We start from the raw sequence: 21,353 nt of genomic DNA, 5'->3' as shown, positions 1-21,353 counted from the left end.
GTATTTACCCAACTTTTGTTGGTTAAAGGTTGTGCCTTTACCTTCTAGGAGTACCATTTTGTACTTATATCTTGATCAAAATTGTACTTCATTAATTGAATTAATAGCAATTAAGTTAACTTCTCCTAAATCTTTTTGAAGTGGGAATAATGGAATGCTATTATTGGGATCCATTTAGAACCTGGAAGGGTCAAGCTTAGTTGGTCCCTTTTTGTCTTGATCTCTGTTTGCTAATAGTCCAATTTAATCTTTAAAAATTTCCTTTTTCTTCTTCAAATTTCTTTATTCTTCCTTTTTCTTTAGTTATTCTTTATTCTTTCGTCCCCCAGTAGCTCACTGCCACCACTACTCTCTTTCTACTATAATCTTGGAGAAAAAAAACAAAGATTGAAATTATCTTGAAGATATTTTCCTGTTAAAGATTCTTGGGTGGGTGTTGATTAAAGTGATAGATTTGACAGAACTGTTACAAAGACAAAACCTTTTTAATGATGTCTTAGGTTTATGTTGAAAGTCGGTTGGGTTAGTTTCTGTTGTTTTTTTAACCCTCTTGTCCGGCAATAAAGATTCATAACCAAACTTGAAAAAAAAAAAAAAATTCTGCTGATTAACTCCAATTCCAAACTGTTAGAATATACTCTTTCTATCCTTGTTGAGTTTTGAGTATATAGTGGCTCGGCCACTTTTGGCTTTTACTTTCTCTAATCAAATTCAGCTCTCTAAAGGTACAATCTTTTTTACTTTGGGTCTCTCAATTTTATCTTTTTAGACTTAGTTAGTGTTAATGACTTCTTTCCCATGTACATGATTCTTAGTTTTTGTCAAAGATTGAATTTTTCTTCACCTATGGCTATATTTTTGTATGATAAGTGATAAGCGTGAAGTTTAGTTCTGTGGTTTTGGTGGAAACTGAGTTCTTATTTATTTCCCTGTTCTTAATTTACAGGTATAGTTCAAGAATTGATTGACTTGTGTGCTACTAGTACTGGAAAAGATGAATGGTGCTGTGTTAGTTGCGCTTGCTGCGACTATTGGAAATTTTTTGCAGGGTTGGGACAATGCTACTATTGCTGGTACGCATTGTCTACTCTGTATTTAAATTGTTATCTTTCAAATTAAAATTGTTTTGGTTGAATAGCATATACTGAACCTTTTTTTATAGAAGTTATGAGATTGTTCAATTTAGAATTTTCTGCTATTGCAGCTATTGAATTGTTTTTCTCATTATGAATCTGCAACTAAAGATCTTTACATAGTCTTGCATTTTGTTAGTAGTATTTTAGCCTTTTTTTGATAATAACCGTGGTGTTCGGGACCAACTTGCGCGCACCTCGACTAATTCCACGAAGAAGCGAACTAGTGTTTTTGCCTCTGCTGGGATATTTTAGTATTGTCAATCATTTATGTCTTCCTAGTTGCATTATTTTCTCAAACATGCAGAATTAAAGCCCTACTAGAGTTTTATACATGTTTGGTGTTCTAAGTCTTCAACAATTCAAACTTGCAGGAGCTGTTGTTTACATAAAGAAGGAACTTACATTGGACGCTTCAGTTGAAGGACTTGTTGTTGCAATGTCACTCATTGGAGCCACGCTTGTCACCACTTGTTCTGGATCCATAGCTGACAGCATTGGTCGTCGCCCTATGCTTATTATGTCATCCCTGCTTTATTTCCTCAGTGGCTTAATAATGTTGTGGTCGCCTAATGTCTATGTCCTGCTTATAGCTAGGCTTTTAGATGGGTTTGGAGTCGGAGTAGCAGTTACTCTGGTCCCACTATACATATCTGAGACTGCTCCATCAGAAATACGTGGGTCACTGAATACTCTTCCGCAGTTCGCTGGTTCTGGTGGAATGTTCTTGTCCTACTGCATGATTTTTGGAATGTCGTTGATGACTGCGCCGAGTTGGCGATTGATGTTGGGTGTTCTTTCAATCCCTTCTTTTTTCTATTTCGTATTAGTTGTACTTTATTTGCCTGAGTCTCCTCGATGGCTAGTCAGTAAAGGAAGAATGGTTGAGGCCAAACAAGTTTTGCAGAAATTGCGTGGCATAGAGGATGTTTCAGGTATGCTATCTGCTATTGTTTGGAAACAACTCCTTTTTGTGTCAGCTGGCTATTTATATGTTGGGAAAATGTCGACTGTGAACTGTGCTTTCTCAAGGACAATAAACAACACATTTTACAATCGGCTATGGAAGTAGCTTCGAAATAGGAACACATATAAACTTTAGCTTCCTCTTTTCTTTATTAATATCACTAGGTAACTTTTCATGTTACAGTCATAATTCTGGCACATACTTAAATTTTTGTTGGCAGTTGGTATCAACTTCACTTCCAAAATATTATTGAGATTCATTGGCTTCAATTGATGAAATTTTCGCTAGAGGCATCTTTAGAATAAAATGTTCATTCCTAGATGCATTTGATATTTCTCATTGTCAAATTTGACGAGTACAGTTAGCCAATGTTATGTATTAAGATTGTTTTGGTTGGGGGAACATTATGAGGAATGTTAATGTGCTTACTAACTTGATATCCAATTCACTGCAGTAGCTTTCTTTCATATCATATCACTTATATGCTTCAAGAACCTTAAACTAAACTGGCCCCTTTCTAGAATTGTCAAGGGTTTCACTGAATAAGACTGGAGAATCTTATTTGAGTGTTTACTGTAATTACATATTAACTTAAAACATTTTTTAACCCATAGCTAGAGAAAAATTTCATTAGATCGCTGAATGTAGCAGTATAAATATTTAGTATTACTCGTTTTGTAATGTTCATGCTGATTTCAGAATCTGCTAGGAAAGTAGCTTCCTAAATAGGGATGCTTCTAAACCTTAGCTTCCTCTATTATTTATAGTTCTATTTTTCCACCTCCTAACTATTCAGTCAGCGCCTATCTTCTTAGTTATCAAAATTCTTTTCAAAGTTTCACTTTGGAAGGAAAAATGTCAGATTTGCTAATTAATTGTTTTATTGATTTGTAGTCACTCAATGTTCTCTATTTTCTTTCTCCCAGATTCTACTATCTTTCATGAATTATTTAAGTTACTTGAGAAATTAGGAACTGGAGAACACGTAAATATGTACTCAATATATTGTGCCATATCAGAACACAATCTGCAAACAATATGTATGTTGTTCTACCTACACATATAGCGATTCAATATTCCCTGGTTCCTTCCTTTTTGTTTTTCTTTCTTCGGTGGCAAAAAGGCTGCCTAACTCTTCTTATTCTGGTTCTCTAGTCAGTATAATACTGCTCATAAATTCTTTCATATTCATCGGGTGAATCCTATTTTGTTAAAAGACACTGATTCATCATATTGATTTTGTTGATTATTCTGTGCCAAGGGGAGATGACATTGCTTTTGAAGTTGTAGCAGTTGGTGGTGAACCGTTGATAGAAGAGTATATCATTGGTTCACCACATGACCATATAAACATGTATTTCTCAGTATGTTATACAATATCATATTTGTACACAATGTATATTCTACTGACATATGCTGCCACTTGGTGTTCCCTGGCTCTTTCCTTTTTGGTTTTATTTCTTTTGAGGCGATAAAGCTCACCATCTCTCTCTCTCTCTCAACCTCTCCCTCTCTCTCTCTGGTTCTCTAGTCAGTAGGATACTCTTTTAAGTTCTTTCATATTCATCTGGTGAATCCTGTTTTGTTAAAGACACGGATGTCATCATATTGATTGTGTTGATTATAGGGGAGATGGCATTGCTTGTTGAAGGTTTGGCAGTTGGCATTGAACCATCAATAGAAGAGTATATCATTGGTCCAGCTAATGAGCTTACTGAGGATCAGGAACTGGCTGCTGATAAAGATCACATCAAGTTGTATGGCCCAGAGGAAGGCCTCTCGTGGGTGGCCAAGCCAGTTACCGGCGGACAGAGTAGTCTTGCTCTTGTGTCCAGGCAAGGGAGCATGGTGCAGCAGAGTGTGCCTCTTATGGATCCTCTTGTGACTCTATTTGGTAGTGTCCATGAGAAGCTCCCTGGTACAGGAAGTATGAGAAGCATGCTATTTCCCAATTTCGGTAGCATGATTAGCACCATGGATCCTCATGTCAAAGATGATCATTGGGATGAGGAGAGTCAGAGAGAAGGTGATGGTTATCCTTCGGATGATGGCGGTGCATACTCTGATGACAGTCTGCAAAGTCCGCTAATATCACGTCAAACAACCACTGTAGAAAACGTGGTCCCACCTCCCCATGGTAGCACTCTGAGCGTGAGACGGAACAGCAGCCTTATGCAAGGCAGTGCTGGAGAAGGGGTAGGCAGTACGGGGATTGGTGGTGGTTGGCAGTTGGCATGGAAATGGACTGAGAGGGAAGGTGAAGATGGAACTAAAGAAGGAGGTTTCAAAAGGATATATTTGCATGAGGAGGCAGGCCATGGCTCTCGACGTGGGTCCCTTGTTTCAGTTCCTGGTGGTGATATTCCTGAAGATGGTGAATACATACAAGCTGCGGCTTTGGTAAGTCAGCCAGCACTTTACTCAAAGGAACTTATGGGTCAGCATCCCGTGGGACCAGCGATGGTCCATCCATCTGAAACAGCTTCAAAGGGTCCGAGTTGGGCTGCTCTTCTTGAACCAGGAGTCAAGAGTGCGCTTATTGTTGGGATTGGAATCCAAATGCTGCAACAGGTGGAGTATTATGCTTTTGCCATTCTGTTGCTTCTTTTGGTTGTGTTATTAGGATTCAATCTGATAGCTCCGAAATTTCAGCATGCAGTCCTTGAATGCTGATGAAATTGACTTACTTTCTAGTTTTAAATACATCATATCTTTGGAGTAAAGCATTCTGTTTCTTGCTTAAATATAAGTAAGGGTTGCTTGACCGAACTACACAGTAAATCCTCTCATCATTTATCTGGAAGCTGATACAAAATAGCTAAATTAATAACATCTAATTTATTACTAAGTTTTAAGGAAAGACTTTGTCGTGTGTCTGTCTGAAGCATTATTATATCCTCGTGACAAAAAACTAAACTGTTTTACTATTCTGGTGTTGTCTTTTTTCCTGCTTAGTTCACCTTTATCGATGGGGCGGGGATGAATCATTTTCTTCGTTAGTGTTTTTTCTTTCGTTATCTATTGCAGAATCTCTTCTTTTGTACTCTCCCTTATGTCGTTTTATAAGGAGAACTACCTTGTAACTAACTAATCTCATATTCTTGAGGTATTGCTCACTGTTCATTAGACATGAAAGCGTGGAATTTTTCCATCTTACGCCGAAATATTTTGTCTGCAGTTTTCTGGTATAAATGGAGTGATGTACTACACTCCTCAAATTCTTGAGCAGGCAGGAGTGGGAGTTCTTCTTTCTAACTTTGGCATTGCATCAGACTCAGCATCCTTCCTCATCAGTGCGTTAACAAACCTTCTGATGCTCCCTTCTGTAGCTATTGCAATGCGATTCATGGATGTTGCTGGCAGAAGGTACTGTCCTCTTGATTCCTTTCTTCTCTTTTAGATTAAGGATGGTTTTGGTTATGTCCTAAAAATTTGGTGCTGGAAAATCCATGCCATATGTGCAGTGAGTCTCAAATTGCATATCAGATTATATTTTTGCTTTATACTGCTTCTGGTAAGTCTCCTTTCCTAGCCATATATATCCAAGGTCGGAAAATGCACTCGCTTAGTGCAATGAGACCAAAATATCTATTAGCTTTTGAGTTGTGTTTCGTGACACATAGTATTCTCTCTGTCCAGTTTCCATGATATTCAAAATGTTCTGTGTCAAACTAACTTTTCATCTAGTATTACTTAATTCATTCTCTGGTTACTACTTCTACGTGTACATACATACACAAGCCAAATAGCATCTTAAACTTCTTGCTAGTCAAATAGATTAGGATGGAGGGGAAGTTTTCATTTCTTGTGCTCATCAAGTAGTTAGCCATATTTTTCATACAAATTTCTGACACTTTTATCTGAGGCTATTAGGGTTGAAATTGTTTTCATTTTAGGAGTATGGATTCAAACTTATCATCTTCTGGTGTTTGACTAGACAATTCTCGTTTGTCCACTTAAGTGTGTGTTTAGCTCTTTGAATCATCTAAAAATAAAAACCACTATTATGACAAATTTCCAACAGTGGCTTCAAAGGTTGAAAGGAGAAAGTGCAGAAGTATCTCCATGACATTCTTGTGCCATCTAATATATGATTATTGTTACTTGTCCGTGGCTTTGAGCATAGACTTTGTTACTTTATGTACTTGATTATAATAAAGAAATACAAACTCTTCCATGGTTGTATTCTTTCTTTTCTGGTGTTGAATGTCCCATTAAAATGATAATTTCAGGTCGCTGCTGCTGTACACTATCCCCGTTCTCATACTATCGCTCATCTGTCTTGTCATTGGTAACACTGTCAACCTCGGGAGTGTGGCTCATGCAGTCGTTTCTACTGTTTGCGTGATTCTATACTTTTGCTTTTTTGTAATGGGCTATGGACCGGTCCCAAATATCCTCTGCTCAGAAATATTTCCCACAAGGGTTCGTGGTTTGTGCATCGCCATCTGTGCTCTCGTCTTCTGGATATGCGATGTCATTGTGACTTACACGCTTCCTGTGATGCTCAGCTCGATTGGGTTAGCTGGAGTGTTCGGTATTTATGCCATTGTATGTGTCATTTCTTGGATTTTTGTCTTCTTGAGGGTTCCCGAAACCAAAGGCATGCCTTTAGAAGTCATTACAGAGTTTTTCGCTGTTGGTGCAAGACAAGCTGCCATCGCGAAGCACGAGTAGTTTAAGGTAACTTCTGTCGGATTTTACAAGTGTTTAGTAACTTGTAGAAAATAAGATTTTATTTTCTCTAGGTCGTCCATTTTACATCCATTTGGCACTGGTATTTCTCTATAGTATATGTTCAGAAGTTGTATACCGTTTTGATATGAACGGCAATGTCCTAATTAGTATATTCTAAAAAGTGGTCGTTTGGTTCATGGTATAAGAGAAGTTATCCCGGCGCTAATTTTTATACCACGTTTGGTATAAGGTATAAAATAATCCCGGAATAAATTTATACCTTGCACCAAACGTGTATAAAAATTATTTGGAATAGCCCACCTTATACCTTCTTAACCCACTTATACTGGGATTATTTTATACCATCTTTTAGATGGTATAAAATAATCCCACTGTATGGGATAAATTAGTCCCGGGATTATAATCCCGGGACTATTTCGACCAGCAACCAAACGCTTTTCTTTTTCCTTCCAAAAGGTAAGAAAATATATTTACTCATCTTGTGACCTGTAAAGTGGGAATATTTGGCCATGATGTGATGAAAATATTGAGGACAGATTCTTATAATGTGTGTATAATTCCAATGAACCATTTATTTGCCAGTTCAGCATGCCCTTCTTTGGGATTGTGAATCATGCAAGCCCTAATCAGTAATCAGTAAGTTCCTTTTGGAAGATATATTGGGCAGAAATAAGGCTATATTCACAAGTTACAATAGGCCAAATATATAGAAAGCTCTTTAAAGTTGTCACGTGCTTTCATTTAGGCATCTCAACTGAGATTGTTACTATCTATTAATCATCTGAAGTATGTTTAAAATGTGTCTATTGAACACCTCTCGCACATGTAGCACATCAAGTGACTTTCACCTAAAGTTGAGCGCGTGAAATGTTATTATTATTTTTCTTCTTCTCTTCTCTCGTCTTTCTAACTTGAATTTAAGCTCTATATCTAAAGACACCGACCGGAAAAAAGAATAGAAAGAATTGGCAGTAGAAAAAAGAAAAGTAAATCCTTTAATTCAATCATTTGCCATATCAGCCGAGTATGTATAGGAAGTTATCGCGTATTTTCATTGAGACATCTCAATTGAGATTGTTACTATTTATTAACCATCTAGAGTATGTTTAAAATGTTGAACACCTCTCGCACACATGTAGCACATCGAGTGACTTTCACCTAGAGTTGAGCGTGTGATTTTTTTGTTTCTCTCATCTTCTTTTCTCTGATCTTTCTAGCCTGAATTTAAGCTCTATATCTAAAGACACCGATCACTGACCGAAAAAAAGAATAGAAAGAATTGGTCGTAGAAAAAAGAAAAGTAAATCCGTTAATTTGATCATTTGCCATATCAGTCGTATATAGATAGAAAGTTGTTGCGTATTTTCATTTAGACATCTCAACTGAGATTGTTACTATCTATTAATCATCTAGAGTATGTTTAAAATGTGCCTATTAAACACCTCTCGCACATGTAGCACATCGAGTGACTTTCACCTAGAGTTGAGCGCGTGAAATGTAATTATTTTTTTCTTCTTCTCTCTCGTCATTCTAGTATGAATTTAAGCTTTATATCTAAAGACACCGACCATAAAAAGAATAGAAAGAATTGGCAGTAGAAAAAAGAAATGTAAATCTTTTAATTCGATCATTTGCCATATCAGCTGTATATAAATAGAAAGTTGTTGCTTATTTTCATTTAGAGATCTCAACTGAGATTGTTACTATCTATTAACCATCTAGAGTATGTTTAAAACCTTTCGCACACATGTAGCACATCAAATGACTTTCACCTATAGTTGAGCGCGTGAAATGTTATTATTATTATTATTATTATTATTATTATTATTCTTTTCTCTCGTCTTTCTAGCTTGAATTTAAGCTCTATATCTAAAGACACAGACCACCGACCGAAAAAAAAGAACAGAAAAAATTGGCAGTAGAAAAAAGAAAAGAAAATCCTTCAATTCAATCATTTGGCATATCAACCGTTTATAGATAGGAATGGCTTTATTTTTGTTAGAAATCACACCTGAGGTTTTCAATAAGCACATATTAAACATAGTATAGGTGTTTATTAGGTAACAACCTTTTGTTGAGATGTTTAAATGAAAATTCGTGTCAATTTTAAGAGGTTGCCTATGTATTTGCCATCATACCATCCTGATCTCTTGTTGAAAATGATTGGTTTCACATACTCTAGACGGTCAGATAAGGTCAGGGATTGATCATTTTGTTCGTTAATTCCTTTTTCTCCTGCGTAAAACCCGAATCGTGACACGTGGTTCGAGTAAGCAAGAAGAGATAATGCAGTAGAAAAGGAAACATGCTTCTTGCATGTCTCCTGGAAGAAAAAAAGCCTATAACCACCCTTGTCTTCATGCTTGCAATCACTCCACCTTTTAGCCATAGAAACTGCTTCTTTCTGTTCCTCATTCTTATCCCATGCTTCCCTCCTTCACATGTATATCGTGTCACCTTTTATCGTTAACAAATCGCCTCGTATTTATTCTGGATCTTAACAAAATTCTGACTTAATTCGACTCTAACCGAAAGTTAATATACCCTAACTATATAGTATAGTGGAAGAATTGATGAGCATTGCTTACTTAAATATTTTTATTCCTCGCTCACACTTTTGTGTCCTTTTAAGTGGAAATTAACAAGTGTATTATAAAGTTGCCTTGAAGAACTAGGTCATGTAGACGTTATAGTGGGATTTCATGGGTCCTCCCTAGTTACTACGTTGGACGGCACCCATTAAAAGGGAATAAATGGCTTGAATAAATTAATTAATAGTATATTTTACCACCAAGTTGGAGTAAGATTTATCCTATTATTATAATAGTAAAGGTTAGGACATGGAAAAGGAGTGTGTAGTTTATTATGTACTACTAGCTTATTTGGAGCTATCCTTTGTGAATTGTAACATTTTCATTTGATTATAATAGTTTATCAGTAATTGATAATGTGCCCCCCACATTTGTTATTATCCAGTTAACTAACATTTTTGGTAGCTCATTTGGTGGTTTACCGACTTTATCGACCTCACCACTACAATTTGGACAAACAATAGTGTTATAAGATCAGATTTTCTAGTATCTTATCTTTATTCCACAAATTTCCACCTGTTCAAGTGATTATGCTTTGACATCTTATTTGCTACTACTTATTAGTATAAAGAAAAATTTCTAAAAAGAAAAGGAAGAAGCATAGAAGAAGGGTCCAAAAAAGTGACATTTAAAATAAAAACAATTGGGGGCTCATCTGATCTCCATTATAAGTAAAAATAGTTCCACATATACTTTTTATTATTATTAAAATATTACTTAAAAACTTTGCATCACCAATTTGGCGTTCATTTGTTGAATATCACGTCTGTGAGAATCAATATGTAATTTTATTAGGGACTAATCACAGTATAAGAATTAAAGCTTGTATACACGCATATACAAATAATTCTTAATTTTAATATCGCATTTTTTGCATAACAATCTTTTTCTTATTGTTCGTCACATAACAAATTGTAAAATTCGATCAGCTCGTACGCACCTTGATTAATATTATCATCATTGTTATCTCCTACCATAACTATTACTATTGAGTATATACCTTTACGAAGCCTGTCCACCAAAGCTTGGGCAAAGAAAAAGAAATCATATAGGAGTAGTGTTTTTTTCCTTTTCACGGGAATTTGAATCATAGTTCTCCCACTTTATTGATCACTAAGCCATTTATATCTTAGTGCATGTTAAAATATTTTGTTAAAGGACTAAGAATTTTATGTAGATGCATTCCACAATATTGTACAAATATAACTCTTTGATACATTGAGTGGAACAATATGCTCACAAGAAAAAAGCGGAAAGGTGATTGACGGCCGCACACTTTGCTAACACACTTGCCTTATTTTCAGGTAATATCAACCGAAATAACATCTCTTTTATCACCCAAAAAAGCTTACACTTGCCTTGTTATTTTTCTCATTAGGCTAAACTAAGCTAAAGAGGAATTGATTGGGGAAAAAAAAAAACCGCTAAAGAAGAAATCAGAGAAGTCCAGATAGACCTTTGTTAATACAACAATAATAACATATTCAGGTGTAGTCCCATAAGCCGGTTTGGAGAGCGTAGAGTGCAGGCAGATCTTAACTCTATCTCGATAGAGGTTGTTTCTGATAGACCTCCAACTCAACTAAAACATTTCAGGATAGTTTTGAAAAAGAAACATAAAAATGAAAGCACTAACGACAACTAAATAATGCAAAATAAAAACCAGTACATAGCATTCAAAAGAAAAAACAGTAACAACAAAATAATGGATATCGAAGCATAAGAAACACAGGTGGTAACAGAATGCGATACTGGATAAATCTTTGTTAATGAAATGACAGATTTACACTAATTTAAAGTTTCAAACAGTAATATCTCACAAATTCAAGCAGTAGTAATTTCTGTAACCCTAAATCCCTAATTAATACAGTAGAACTGAATGAATATACATTTTCCACATACATTATACTATATACACCCAGCCTAATCAACTAGTAAGAGTTCTACGGTAAAAACGCATTTACATGATAATTTCTCGGTAATCCTCTCTCCGGCTCAGCTCCGGTAGTTCTCGCCGGCAACTCACCGCACTTATGACATCTCGTAACAACTAAGATCTGCCTACAAGAAGGACACGACGAATGCGAACCTAACCACGTATCAATACATCCTACATGAAAACCATGTCCACACTGCGGCAACACACGAATCTCATCTCCAACTCCAAATTCCGTCAAACAAATCGGACATTCAGAGAATTTAACGGCATGTTCAGCTGTATAACTGAATTTCGGAAGCGATTTGAGAACCTTCTTCTTCAAGCCTTTATTCGCCGGAGCTGATGACGTGGCATTTCCGGTAGCTCTAGCGGAGATCCGACGGATCCAAGCACAACGAGCAACAGCGACAAGGCCGATAACGCAAATGAGAGCGCAAAGGAGAGCAGCAAGGATGACGACGAAATCAGAATCAACGTTACCGATACGTATTGATGGAGTCGCCGGAGATGGTGACGTGGACGGTTTAATTCCACCGCCGACGGTGGGGATATGTGAAGGATCAGTATTACTCATAGTGAGGAGCTAATTGGGAGCTTAAAACTAAGGTTCTATTTGATCTTTGCTCCTTATTATTTCTGTGTCTATTCACTTCTTTTTTATAGCTTTATATATAAAGGAGGAGTAACACATATACTATAGTATAGGCAACTGTTTAGCCAACAACCCTTTTTAAATTACGTATTTACTTGGGATTAACAAGGGGAACGGATGGAGTCAATGTCACACTTGTTGTGTGGTACACTCACGTCGTTGTTAACAAATAAAGTTTTTTTTGTTTTTTTCTTTCACACAAGTGAGTGCATATTTTATATGATATAATTATACTAGTTTAAGTAATATATGTAAAGATTTTTTATACTACTAAATCGCCCAAAGAATATATAGCTTTTACTTAGACCTCGTGTATACTCTCTCTGTTCATTTTTACTTGTTCGGTTTGGACTTTATACGTTCTTTAAGAAACAATAATTGATATGAGTATTTTATCACAATATCCATAGTAATTGGGCTTTAGTTTTAGGTCTTGAGAAATGATTTGGAAATAAATAATTAATGTCAAGGGTAAAACATGAAAAAATATATGTATATTTTTCTCTTGATATGCTAAAAGTGACAAGTAAAAGTGAAAATATATTTTTAGTATAGTGAACAAGTAAAAGTGAACGGAAGGAGTATGTATTAGGAAATTCACCAAATATCTGTATATAATTGACTGTGAATCCAGTTATTAGGAATCCATAAACTTCAAATATTGAATTCGCCTTTGTATAAATGCCAGTCTCATTAAAAGCTGAATTTATAATCTTGAAAACAAGACAAATTACCTACTATCTCATAGTTAAAATTTCTTACACAAACAATGTATATAACTTTAAACTCTATATTATACATATCTAAAGAAATCATATTTAAGTTATATATACTACCAATTTAAAGATCTTTTACCCTATTATTGATATCTCAAAAAATCATAACCATAAGATTTAACATGTGACGATAGTGTTTCATTTTTATAGTCACACTCTAATTGAGAGGCTATTTGACGTTGTTAGTCCTCCTTTAGATCTTTTTATGTGATCATTTTATCAGGTGACCCTTTATCCCTATGAATCTCTAATATAAATTTCTTTTGGATAAGCAGAGAGTTGCTTTTCAAAGCTAAATTTCATTCCGTAAACTAGTAAGAACTCTTTTAACAGTGTAATTCAGTGTCAAATGTCAAATGTCAAATTACTTGGAATCATAACTTTAGAACTCATTCACATTCGAACTCCAGGACAGTAATTTTAATTTTCACAAAAGTATTTCCAAATACGACAATAACAGGAACATGTTTGGTGATAGAAGAACCAAATTAAAGTAAGCTATAGGTAATTAAAGGCCTAGCTAGGTCCAAATACTTTCAAAGGCAATATACCTCTCTTTCCTCTTTTAGGATTTCCTTCACCAAATTAGCTTTTTATTGTGCCAGATTCTAAGTGAGCCATATAAAGTACTAGCTATTCAACTTACGATGGAATCCGTTGATTTGTGGCGATACGTCTTTTTTTCTTTTGATAGATAGAGATGAAAAGAGCATCAATTAGTTGATAGGTTAATAGTAATGACTTTATACTAGTACTAGATTGCAAGTACATGGGAATTAATTGGTATGTGATACATCCATCATCTATTCATAGTGATGTTGACATACTAAGAAGAGATTTAACAAAATACAAGGTGCATTACTGTGTAGCTCCACTAGCACTAAAGACGGATTTGAAGGGTCGGTTAGAGGTTCACGTCAATTCAGTAACTTTTATTCAGATTTTATACATTTATGAATTTTGATTAGGAACTCAATTGTTATTTCAGCATTAACTTGAGATATTTATAAAAGTTCATAAATTTCAAATTTTGAATTCGCCTTTGACTAGCATTCCGTAGTAGGGATTTACAGAAGACTTTTGTGGGGAAGATGGGCTGAAAATATAGAAAAAAGCCATACAGGGTGGAGCCAGTTGAGATTTTTTGCGGGTTTAAGGCTCAATCCTCCCTTCCCATTTTCCGTCCCTTCATTTACTTCACCTAACTTACATGAACTATAGCTTTTCTTACACGTATTGTCCAGAAATTCTACAAAAAATAGACTAGGACAACCATCATAACAGGAGGGTAAAGGTTCAAAATAACCCTTTTAACTATACAAAATATCTTAATCATACCTTCAGTGTGATTCTTTTATTTGAGGTTATTCATAACTTTTTCATTTGCAAATCGTCTCATATTTGTTCTTGATTTTAATAGAACTCCATAGCATGAGTGAATTTCACGTCGCAAAATAACTAGAAAAAACAAACAAATTTACCTCTCCTTTGACTATGATTTAAAATAACCTTGTTATACTTCAAATTGGAGCTCTGTTAGATCAAAGACAAATAAGAGATGATTTACTAACAGAATGGATATGAATGATCCAAGAGGGTAATTTAAAAAAAAAAAAAAATGAGAGACGAAATATAAAAAGCTAAAAAATCAAAGTCGAGTCTTATGCGCCCCTAATCAAACGCACGGAAGAAAAGTGGGTTCCCCTAAGTAGTTGAAGACCTCCTTTTTGAACTCAAAAACAATTTCACTTGAATTAGAAGGAACATAAAAACATTTCGATAGTAGTAAAGAGCTATTTTTTTATCCCACTTATGAAAGTACTGATGAATCATATAAAAAGCAAGCCTTAACAAATTAATATTCGTACTACTTGAGAGAGCAATCCTGTAGTCCAACATAACTAAACACAACTTGCAAATTTTCCTACTTATGGATAAGTATTGAGAATTGCCCATCCCCATATGCAGATTTTGTTTATTCGAATCTTGCCGAACAAATCTACCCCTATACATTTTACCCAAATAATTATTAGTTTTAAACGTATAATACACTCCTTTCTCTTATACCAGTAATCTCTGTGATCTCAAAATTACAATATCACATTTTAAAGAAGCTTATATATAGATATTCTTTGGGTCACAATAAAAGAATTCTTTACACTGACCATATATCATTTATACTCTTAAAAAAGCAAATGAAACAAGCCTCTTGTGACTAAATTAACATCTTATGGGTCAATGGTCATGGTCAGCTCTAATCTCTTATTCGTCAACCATTTAAGAAAGAAACTTAGAAAAGTACATCAAAAGTCTCACAAAAGCAAAGGGCTTGTTGCATAAAATAGGTAGTGGTTGGAGTAGGCCAGTAGAAGGAAGTGAGTTGGTCATCAAGCACTTGTTATTATGCACATGACAAGTTGGCTCTTACTTATTTGTTGCTTATTAAAGGGTAAGTCCTAATTGGAGCACGTTTCTCTTTTCCCTTTTGGCTAATCTTTATCTTAATCTCTCTGTTTGTTCTAGTTGGCACAACTACTTCGAAACTACGGAGAGTATGATCCGACCTTTATTAATCTGTCTGTTTGTTCCACATTCTTTTAATGAGAAATTTCTTGTAAACTTCTAGGTAGACTGACTTCAGTTGGCACAACTACTTCGAAACTTCGGAGAGTATGATCCCACCTTTATTACTTTGTCCTTAGTAGGATTTAAATTCATGACGTGACCTAACTTACACATTACATGTTGCATTCCCATGGGATTGTGCACCAAAGCTCTATGACCCGCATATATTACAAATTGGAAGGAAAAGAAAATAATTCGTGCCACCTCGACAATTCCATGATAACCTATTCCAGCAACATGGACGCCAGATAATTCTATCTAACAAGGTTTGGGTAAATGAGAAGACATCAGCAAAGCCATTTTTTTTTTTTTTTTTTTTTTTGTCTCTATTGAGTTTTGAACACTGGTATACTATAATTTTCACTCACTTCATTGATGGTGAAACTACACCTTGGAGTTCAGGTACACCTTGGAGTTCAGGTCATTGTGCCTAACTTTTGGGTTTGAAAGGCATGTCACGTATATTTCAAACTACCGAGGTTCATGACTTGAACAATTATACACACAATTGACATGAAACTGATGTATAGTTCCATGCAGAAGAGCAAGTCGCAGACCCTATCATTTTAATGCAGGCTGCGAACTTTACATAAATGTTGATTCAAGATTTTAAGTCAATAGGTCTGAAGTAGTACTGCAGCGACTACTCTTTCGTTATGATGAATATAGAAGATGGCAGGTGCGTGGACATTCGCTTCATATATCTACATCAGTACCTGACTTCATACGTTGGCAATCTTTTTCATTGCCCTTTTCTCATATGAAGGGTTAAACATTCCAAAAGTACATCCTATGTAGCAATAAAGGACACCAGAATAGACATTTCATGCAATAAACTTTGTATAAATGGATATCCACAAGATATAATAGACACGTTTGACAACCTCTCCGCGCAAATTTCATTGGATTGTTCTTTCAAGATTATGAAACTTATGTCATATGCATAACAAATCCCACTGACAATCTGTTGCCGTACTTAATAGCTGCATAAAATAACTAACCTACTGCAACTGTCAAGTGAACTAATGAAATCACATAAGCCTATAGTAACAGAAAGTGGACCTTAAAGGTTAGAGCAAATCCAATTCAAACTACACAATTTCTTAACGTGGAGTGCCAGAGAATCTATGAATGACGCTTGTAGATATGACTTCACAAAAGACAATAGCATGTTTAATGATTAAACAATTAACTAACCTTCTAAGTGCAAATTCGATGTAAAATTAAATAAAAACTTAGCTAATAGGAACCAAGTGAGCAAACATAGCTCCTGAATCATAATATTAGCTTTAACTTAATATAAATGAGGCAATGTGGACAAGCATACATGGAGATCAAAATTTCTTACACAATAGAAAGGTAATTTTCATGAGCTTGAGTTTTGTATTGCAATGGGTTACTATCTCCGGAGACAAACTCAAAAAGCAGATATCATAGAAGGTAAGGCCTTTTTACGCTAATGATAGAATGCCAAATATGTAACAGAAATGCAGATGACAGATTGTGATGGTTTTCTTCTATCTTGCAATAACTCACTCTCACTGGAACAAGCTACACATCCATCAGTAGTATCACAAAGCATATCTTACTTGCCATTTCCCATTACTGTCAACATTGAGAGTCCAGTTGTTTTCCCTGATCTGAAAGTAAGGGACCTTAAAAAAAAAAAAAAAAAAAAAAAAAAAAAGAATAAACAGAACTTTAAAGTGCCGGTAACATGTTCTTGAGATCCATAAAAATGCTATAATAGTATATGCAATGGAAAAAAAAAAAAAAAAGGAAACAGATTGTCAGATGAATCAGACCAACAAAATAGCAAGGGAGAGGAAATATATGAAAAACAATGAAGAAAGGAACATGCAAACAAAATGGAAATGACACGTGTCAATACATGTAGTCCACAATTACCAGCAAGAGAATGTTTGACAATTTATATTTTAAACACTTAATTTTGTTGTTTGTTGGGTAATACACATGAATATTAAATTCAACTCACTGTAATGGGGTGTTGTTTTTACTAACTAGCTCTATAATATCAGCAGGAACACTTGTGCAAGCAACATAGACAAAGTGCAGTCTCTAGTATCAGAACTGTCCCTTTTTTTAGTTAGTATAAAAAATTAAAAAAAATTAATATTCATTTATGAGATGCGAAGGTGCAAGACACTACCATACATTAATGAATGAGATCCAGAGAAGCTCAGGATGACCATTTTCAATAGCCAAATCTCCATTTTCGTTTAACGGTTATCATTTGGTGGAAGATGGAGTTGGATGGAGAATATGCTACTTGCAGATTTGGGAAACTATTTACCTTTTCAATGACTTCATATCCAACTTTGAGCCTCATATCTTGGTCTTTAGTCACATTCATGATGTTCCAAGTAAGTTCAGCAGCACCTCTTGGTTTTTTCTGTAAGTTTTGAAGGAAGCAAAGTTTCAGGTCTCTGTAAAGACTGTTACTTCAAAACCAAAGATATAAGCAACATGTTAAATGCCAAGATATATCAAAATATTGATCAACTACACCTCAATCCCAACCTAGTTAGGTTTAGCTATACGGATCCTCTATATCTATTTCACTCTATACAATCGGGCCAATTTCATTCCAATACTGGCCAAGATAAATCATCATAAAGAGAACATACCTCAATTTAATATGATTATATGCTTAGTTCAAGGGAATAGATAGATATACAACTTGATATTCAAGCCAACTTAAGTACATATGTTTGGATTGAAGTACATAAGACTGCATAAATATGAACATACTCGACGTGCCAATGGGATTACTCATTCATACTTCTCTTTTTCTTTTTTCTCTTTTTTGAATAAGGGGGGTTAATTCATACATTTAACTCAAAACCAAACTCCTTTAATTCGTTATTTGGGTTAGCTAAGAGTATATATATCCCAATCCTTACTCCAGAAGAAATTTATAATACACAACACTTAGTAAAGGTTTAGTCATCGAGCTAGCTTCATTTCACAGACATACTTGAGAGTCTGACAATGATAGCATAAAATGACACTTAAAAGAAGAAAAAAAAAAAAAAACATATAATCATTCTTTAAACACCACGATTTCACTCATTTGCAGACCTTACAGATTTCAAATAATTACCAACCTCAACAATGTTTTCGTCCACATCATACTTGCCCTTGATATGAAAGTTTACTGACTCATCTGTTGTCACTGGAAATGCCTTTTTACCACGAACATTATACCAGAGCTTTTGACGCCTATAATACTGCACTCCAACAGCAAGGCTGGCATATTGCTAAAAGTTCAAAAGCATGTCAATTTCCGAAGCTACTGTAACAAAATTTTCATGCACAATAGCTATTCAAGCTGATGTCACAATTAGCTTTGAGTTGACCAATTTGAAGTGAAATCAAAAGATTTCATTTATTCTACTAACAATCAATTTTACATACTAAGAACTAAACAAAAAGTAAGAAGGAAGAGAAGTTATAAGTTTAAAATTATTAACAACATTGGTAAAGTGTCGTAAATAGTAAATCGTAACATTCAATTTAAAATGGAGAACATAGTGGTAAGTTCAAATTCCAACGGAGGCGAAAAAACACTAGGTGATTTCTTCCAATCTGTCCAAGCCTTGGTGGATAGAGTTACCCGGTACCTGTCTTTGGTGGGACATCGCAGGTACCCCGTGGAATTAGTCGAGGTGGACGCTAGCTGACCCGGACACCACAATTATCTGAAAGAATATTTTTGAAACGGAGAGAATATTCATTTGTTGTCATCTATTCTTTCCTTTCCCCATGTACTTGGGTGATGGGAATGAGGGTTAGTTTGATTGAATTGCCCACAATTACATTCCCAAACTTTTCTGCTCACTACAAAGAATCACAAGTTTATACTGCATCAACACCAGTTTATCGAGCTAAGAAGTAAGCAAACGTGTGATGATGTCATTAAATAACCGTTTCATCTTTAATGTATGAAATGAACCCTGGTTTATTCAAATTGCTTTCTCTGGTCTCAAGCAGGTAAGTGGATATCAGATCAGTTTTGGGGACTTGACGCGCTATGTTACTGAATCATAAGAATAAATAGAATGCTAAAAAGTTGACCCTAATTATTTGTTACATCAGTCTATACATGCTTAATTAGACTTCTTGGAGTGCTTGAAGCGGAAAATGTACCTACATGTACAAGTAACAAATTGTTGTAGAAAGGGTAGGAACATACCTCAGGAAAGTGTCGCCTGATCATTGCACACAGATAAGTTGGAGCTCCAATTCTGGTGTCTAGTTCTGCATGACTCTGCCAATGAATGGAAATCCAAGAGATAAAGAGACAATTGGAAGCCCAAAAGGCTTATAAACAGAGTACGGCAAATGAAGAAACCAAAACAGCTCAAAATGACATATCAAGCTCTCTCTTTTAGGTTTTATCTCAACATACCTTCTTGGGGCAAAATACCCATATCTAAATATGTAAAAAAATTACAGCAAAATCAGTTTATTTTGGACGTCTAAGCACGTATATTCATCACTCATTTTCCTCAACAAAAAGGAAAAACCAACAGCCAATTTTATTACCGATCAACTACACCTCAATCACAACCAATAAAGATACACGCTCTGCTCAATTTTAACCCATTGTTCATCGCCAATATGCCCAATAGTGTCCATATTAGGAAATAATGATAAACAAACCAATGGTACAATTGTCTGTAATCACACTATCATTAGTAGAACTTGGTAATAGAAAAACAAAGATAAACTGAGACGACTTCAAAAGCAGAGCCCCAACCCATCATATGTTGTTTCAAGCACTTAAACTAAATCAACTAGGCATAAAGGAGGCATCTTTGATTATCCCAAAATCCTACTTGGCATTTTTAATAAGTACTAATTCATATGAAAGGAAGAAATTTTGGTTTCTGCAGAAGAAGCAAGACTCTATCAAGCAGAAAATTCAAGAAGAGTAACTCAATGATGCTCAAAACTCAGTCTTTTGACAAGGGCAGATGCTTAAACCAAATCAACCAGGCATAAATGAGGCACCATGAACTAGCAGAAAGCAAACCCGAAAAAACCCACATGACATATTCAACAAAATTTTCAAATGAAGGGGGAAAATTGGGTTTCTGCAGAAGATGCAAGACATTATAGAGCAAACAATTCAAGAAGAGTAACTCAATGATGCTCAAAACTCAGTCTTTTATCATGGGTAAATGGTTAAACTAAATCAGCCAGGCATAAAGCAAGCATCATGAACTAGCACAAAGCCAACATAAAAACCCACGTAACGTTTTCAATAAAGTTTCAATCTTTCAAATGAAAGGGGGGGGGGGGGGATAATTGAGGCTGTGGAGACAAAACAAGACTTTATAGAGCAAAAAATTCAAGAAGAGTAACTTATTAATGCTCAAGACTCAGCCTTTTGACATGGGTAAATGCTGAAAACTCAGTCTTCTCACAAAAATTCATGGGAAAAGGAGCAAAATACAGGCAATAAGAAATATTTAATACCTGCAAGTGGGTAACAGAGTTGAGGGGGAATTTCTCCTTGGCATGAATCACTAGACTCTTGGAATCAACACCATAACGAAGTGAGGTCTCCATTTTTGGTTAAATGCAAGTCAGCTCTGTAAAAGAAACCCCACTCAGTCCCCAATGGTTAAACCCTAAAATGTATGTATACAAAGAGTTTGCTTCAGCCTGCAGAAATGGATAAACCTGCAGGAGCCTATAAACACAATGAAAACAGTGATAGATTTAGTTTCGATTTTAACTTTTTTGCCTCTATTGTTTTCCTTTTTTACTTACTAGTACACCATACCAAGGTCCCCTTGTCCACTATTGTACATAAACTTTATCACTTAACTATAATTAGTATTAATTAACATATATTGTCAACTCACTAAATCACTTAACTATTGTAATTGGGATAAGAAAATATATTAGTCAATTATAGTTAGATGATAAAAACTTATATA

At 35.2% G+C, this 21,353-nt stretch overlaps 3 protein-coding genes across 4 annotated transcripts; 1 reads left to right on the top strand and 2 right to left on the bottom strand.

Annotated features, from left to right (window-relative positions):
- The first annotated feature begins 200 nt into the window (after window positions 1-200).
- Window positions 201-6,958, top strand: LOC132033029 (monosaccharide-sensing protein 2-like). Of its 2 annotated transcripts, none has more exons than XM_059422879.1 (6): window positions 201-429; window positions 947-1,073; window positions 1,508-2,068; window positions 3,728-4,671; window positions 5,279-5,466; window positions 6,333-6,958. In XM_059422879.1, exons 2-6 carry the CDS (start codon window positions 995-997, stop codon window positions 6,775-6,777), a joined length of 2,217 nt encoding a protein of 738 aa, XP_059278862.1. In that variant the 5' UTR covers window positions 201-429; window positions 947-994; the 3' UTR covers window positions 6,778-6,958. The 2 variants fall into 2 exon arrangements, with proteins under 2 accessions (XP_059278862.1, XP_059278861.1); XM_059422878.1 differs by having other exon boundaries at window positions 201-725.
- A 4,167-nt stretch (window positions 6,959-11,125) lies between these two features.
- Window positions 11,126-11,979, bottom strand: LOC132035252 (RING-H2 finger protein ATL8-like). Its single transcript, XM_059425524.1, has one exon. It carries the CDS (start codon window positions 11,900-11,902, stop codon window positions 11,333-11,335), a length of 570 nt encoding a protein of 189 aa, XP_059281507.1. The 5' UTR covers window positions 11,903-11,979; the 3' UTR covers window positions 11,126-11,332.
- A 4,673-nt stretch (window positions 11,980-16,652) lies between these two features.
- Window positions 16,653-21,157, bottom strand: LOC132033028 (outer envelope pore protein 21B, chloroplastic-like). The gene is made up of 5 exons (XM_059422877.1): window positions 20,887-21,157; window positions 19,598-19,672; window positions 18,510-18,662; window positions 17,696-17,794; window positions 16,653-17,036 (listed from the first exon to the last, which is right to left on the bottom strand). The coding sequence occupies exons 1-5, from the start codon at window positions 20,977-20,979 to the stop codon at window positions 16,953-16,955; spliced, it is 504 nt and encodes a 167-aa protein (XP_059278860.1). The 5' UTR covers window positions 20,980-21,157; the 3' UTR covers window positions 16,653-16,952.
- Between the last annotated feature and the right edge of the window lie 196 nt (window positions 21,158-21,353).

Source organism: Lycium ferocissimum, chromosome 10, assembly GCF_029784015.1.
Source record: "Lycium ferocissimum isolate CSIRO_LF1 chromosome 10, AGI_CSIRO_Lferr_CH_V1, whole genome shotgun sequence".
NCBI lineage: Eukaryota > Viridiplantae > Streptophyta > Magnoliopsida > Solanales > Solanaceae > Lycium > Lycium ferocissimum.
The sequence above is the reverse complement of the archived record's forward strand: the minus strand, read 5'-3'. Positions and strand labels throughout refer to the sequence as shown.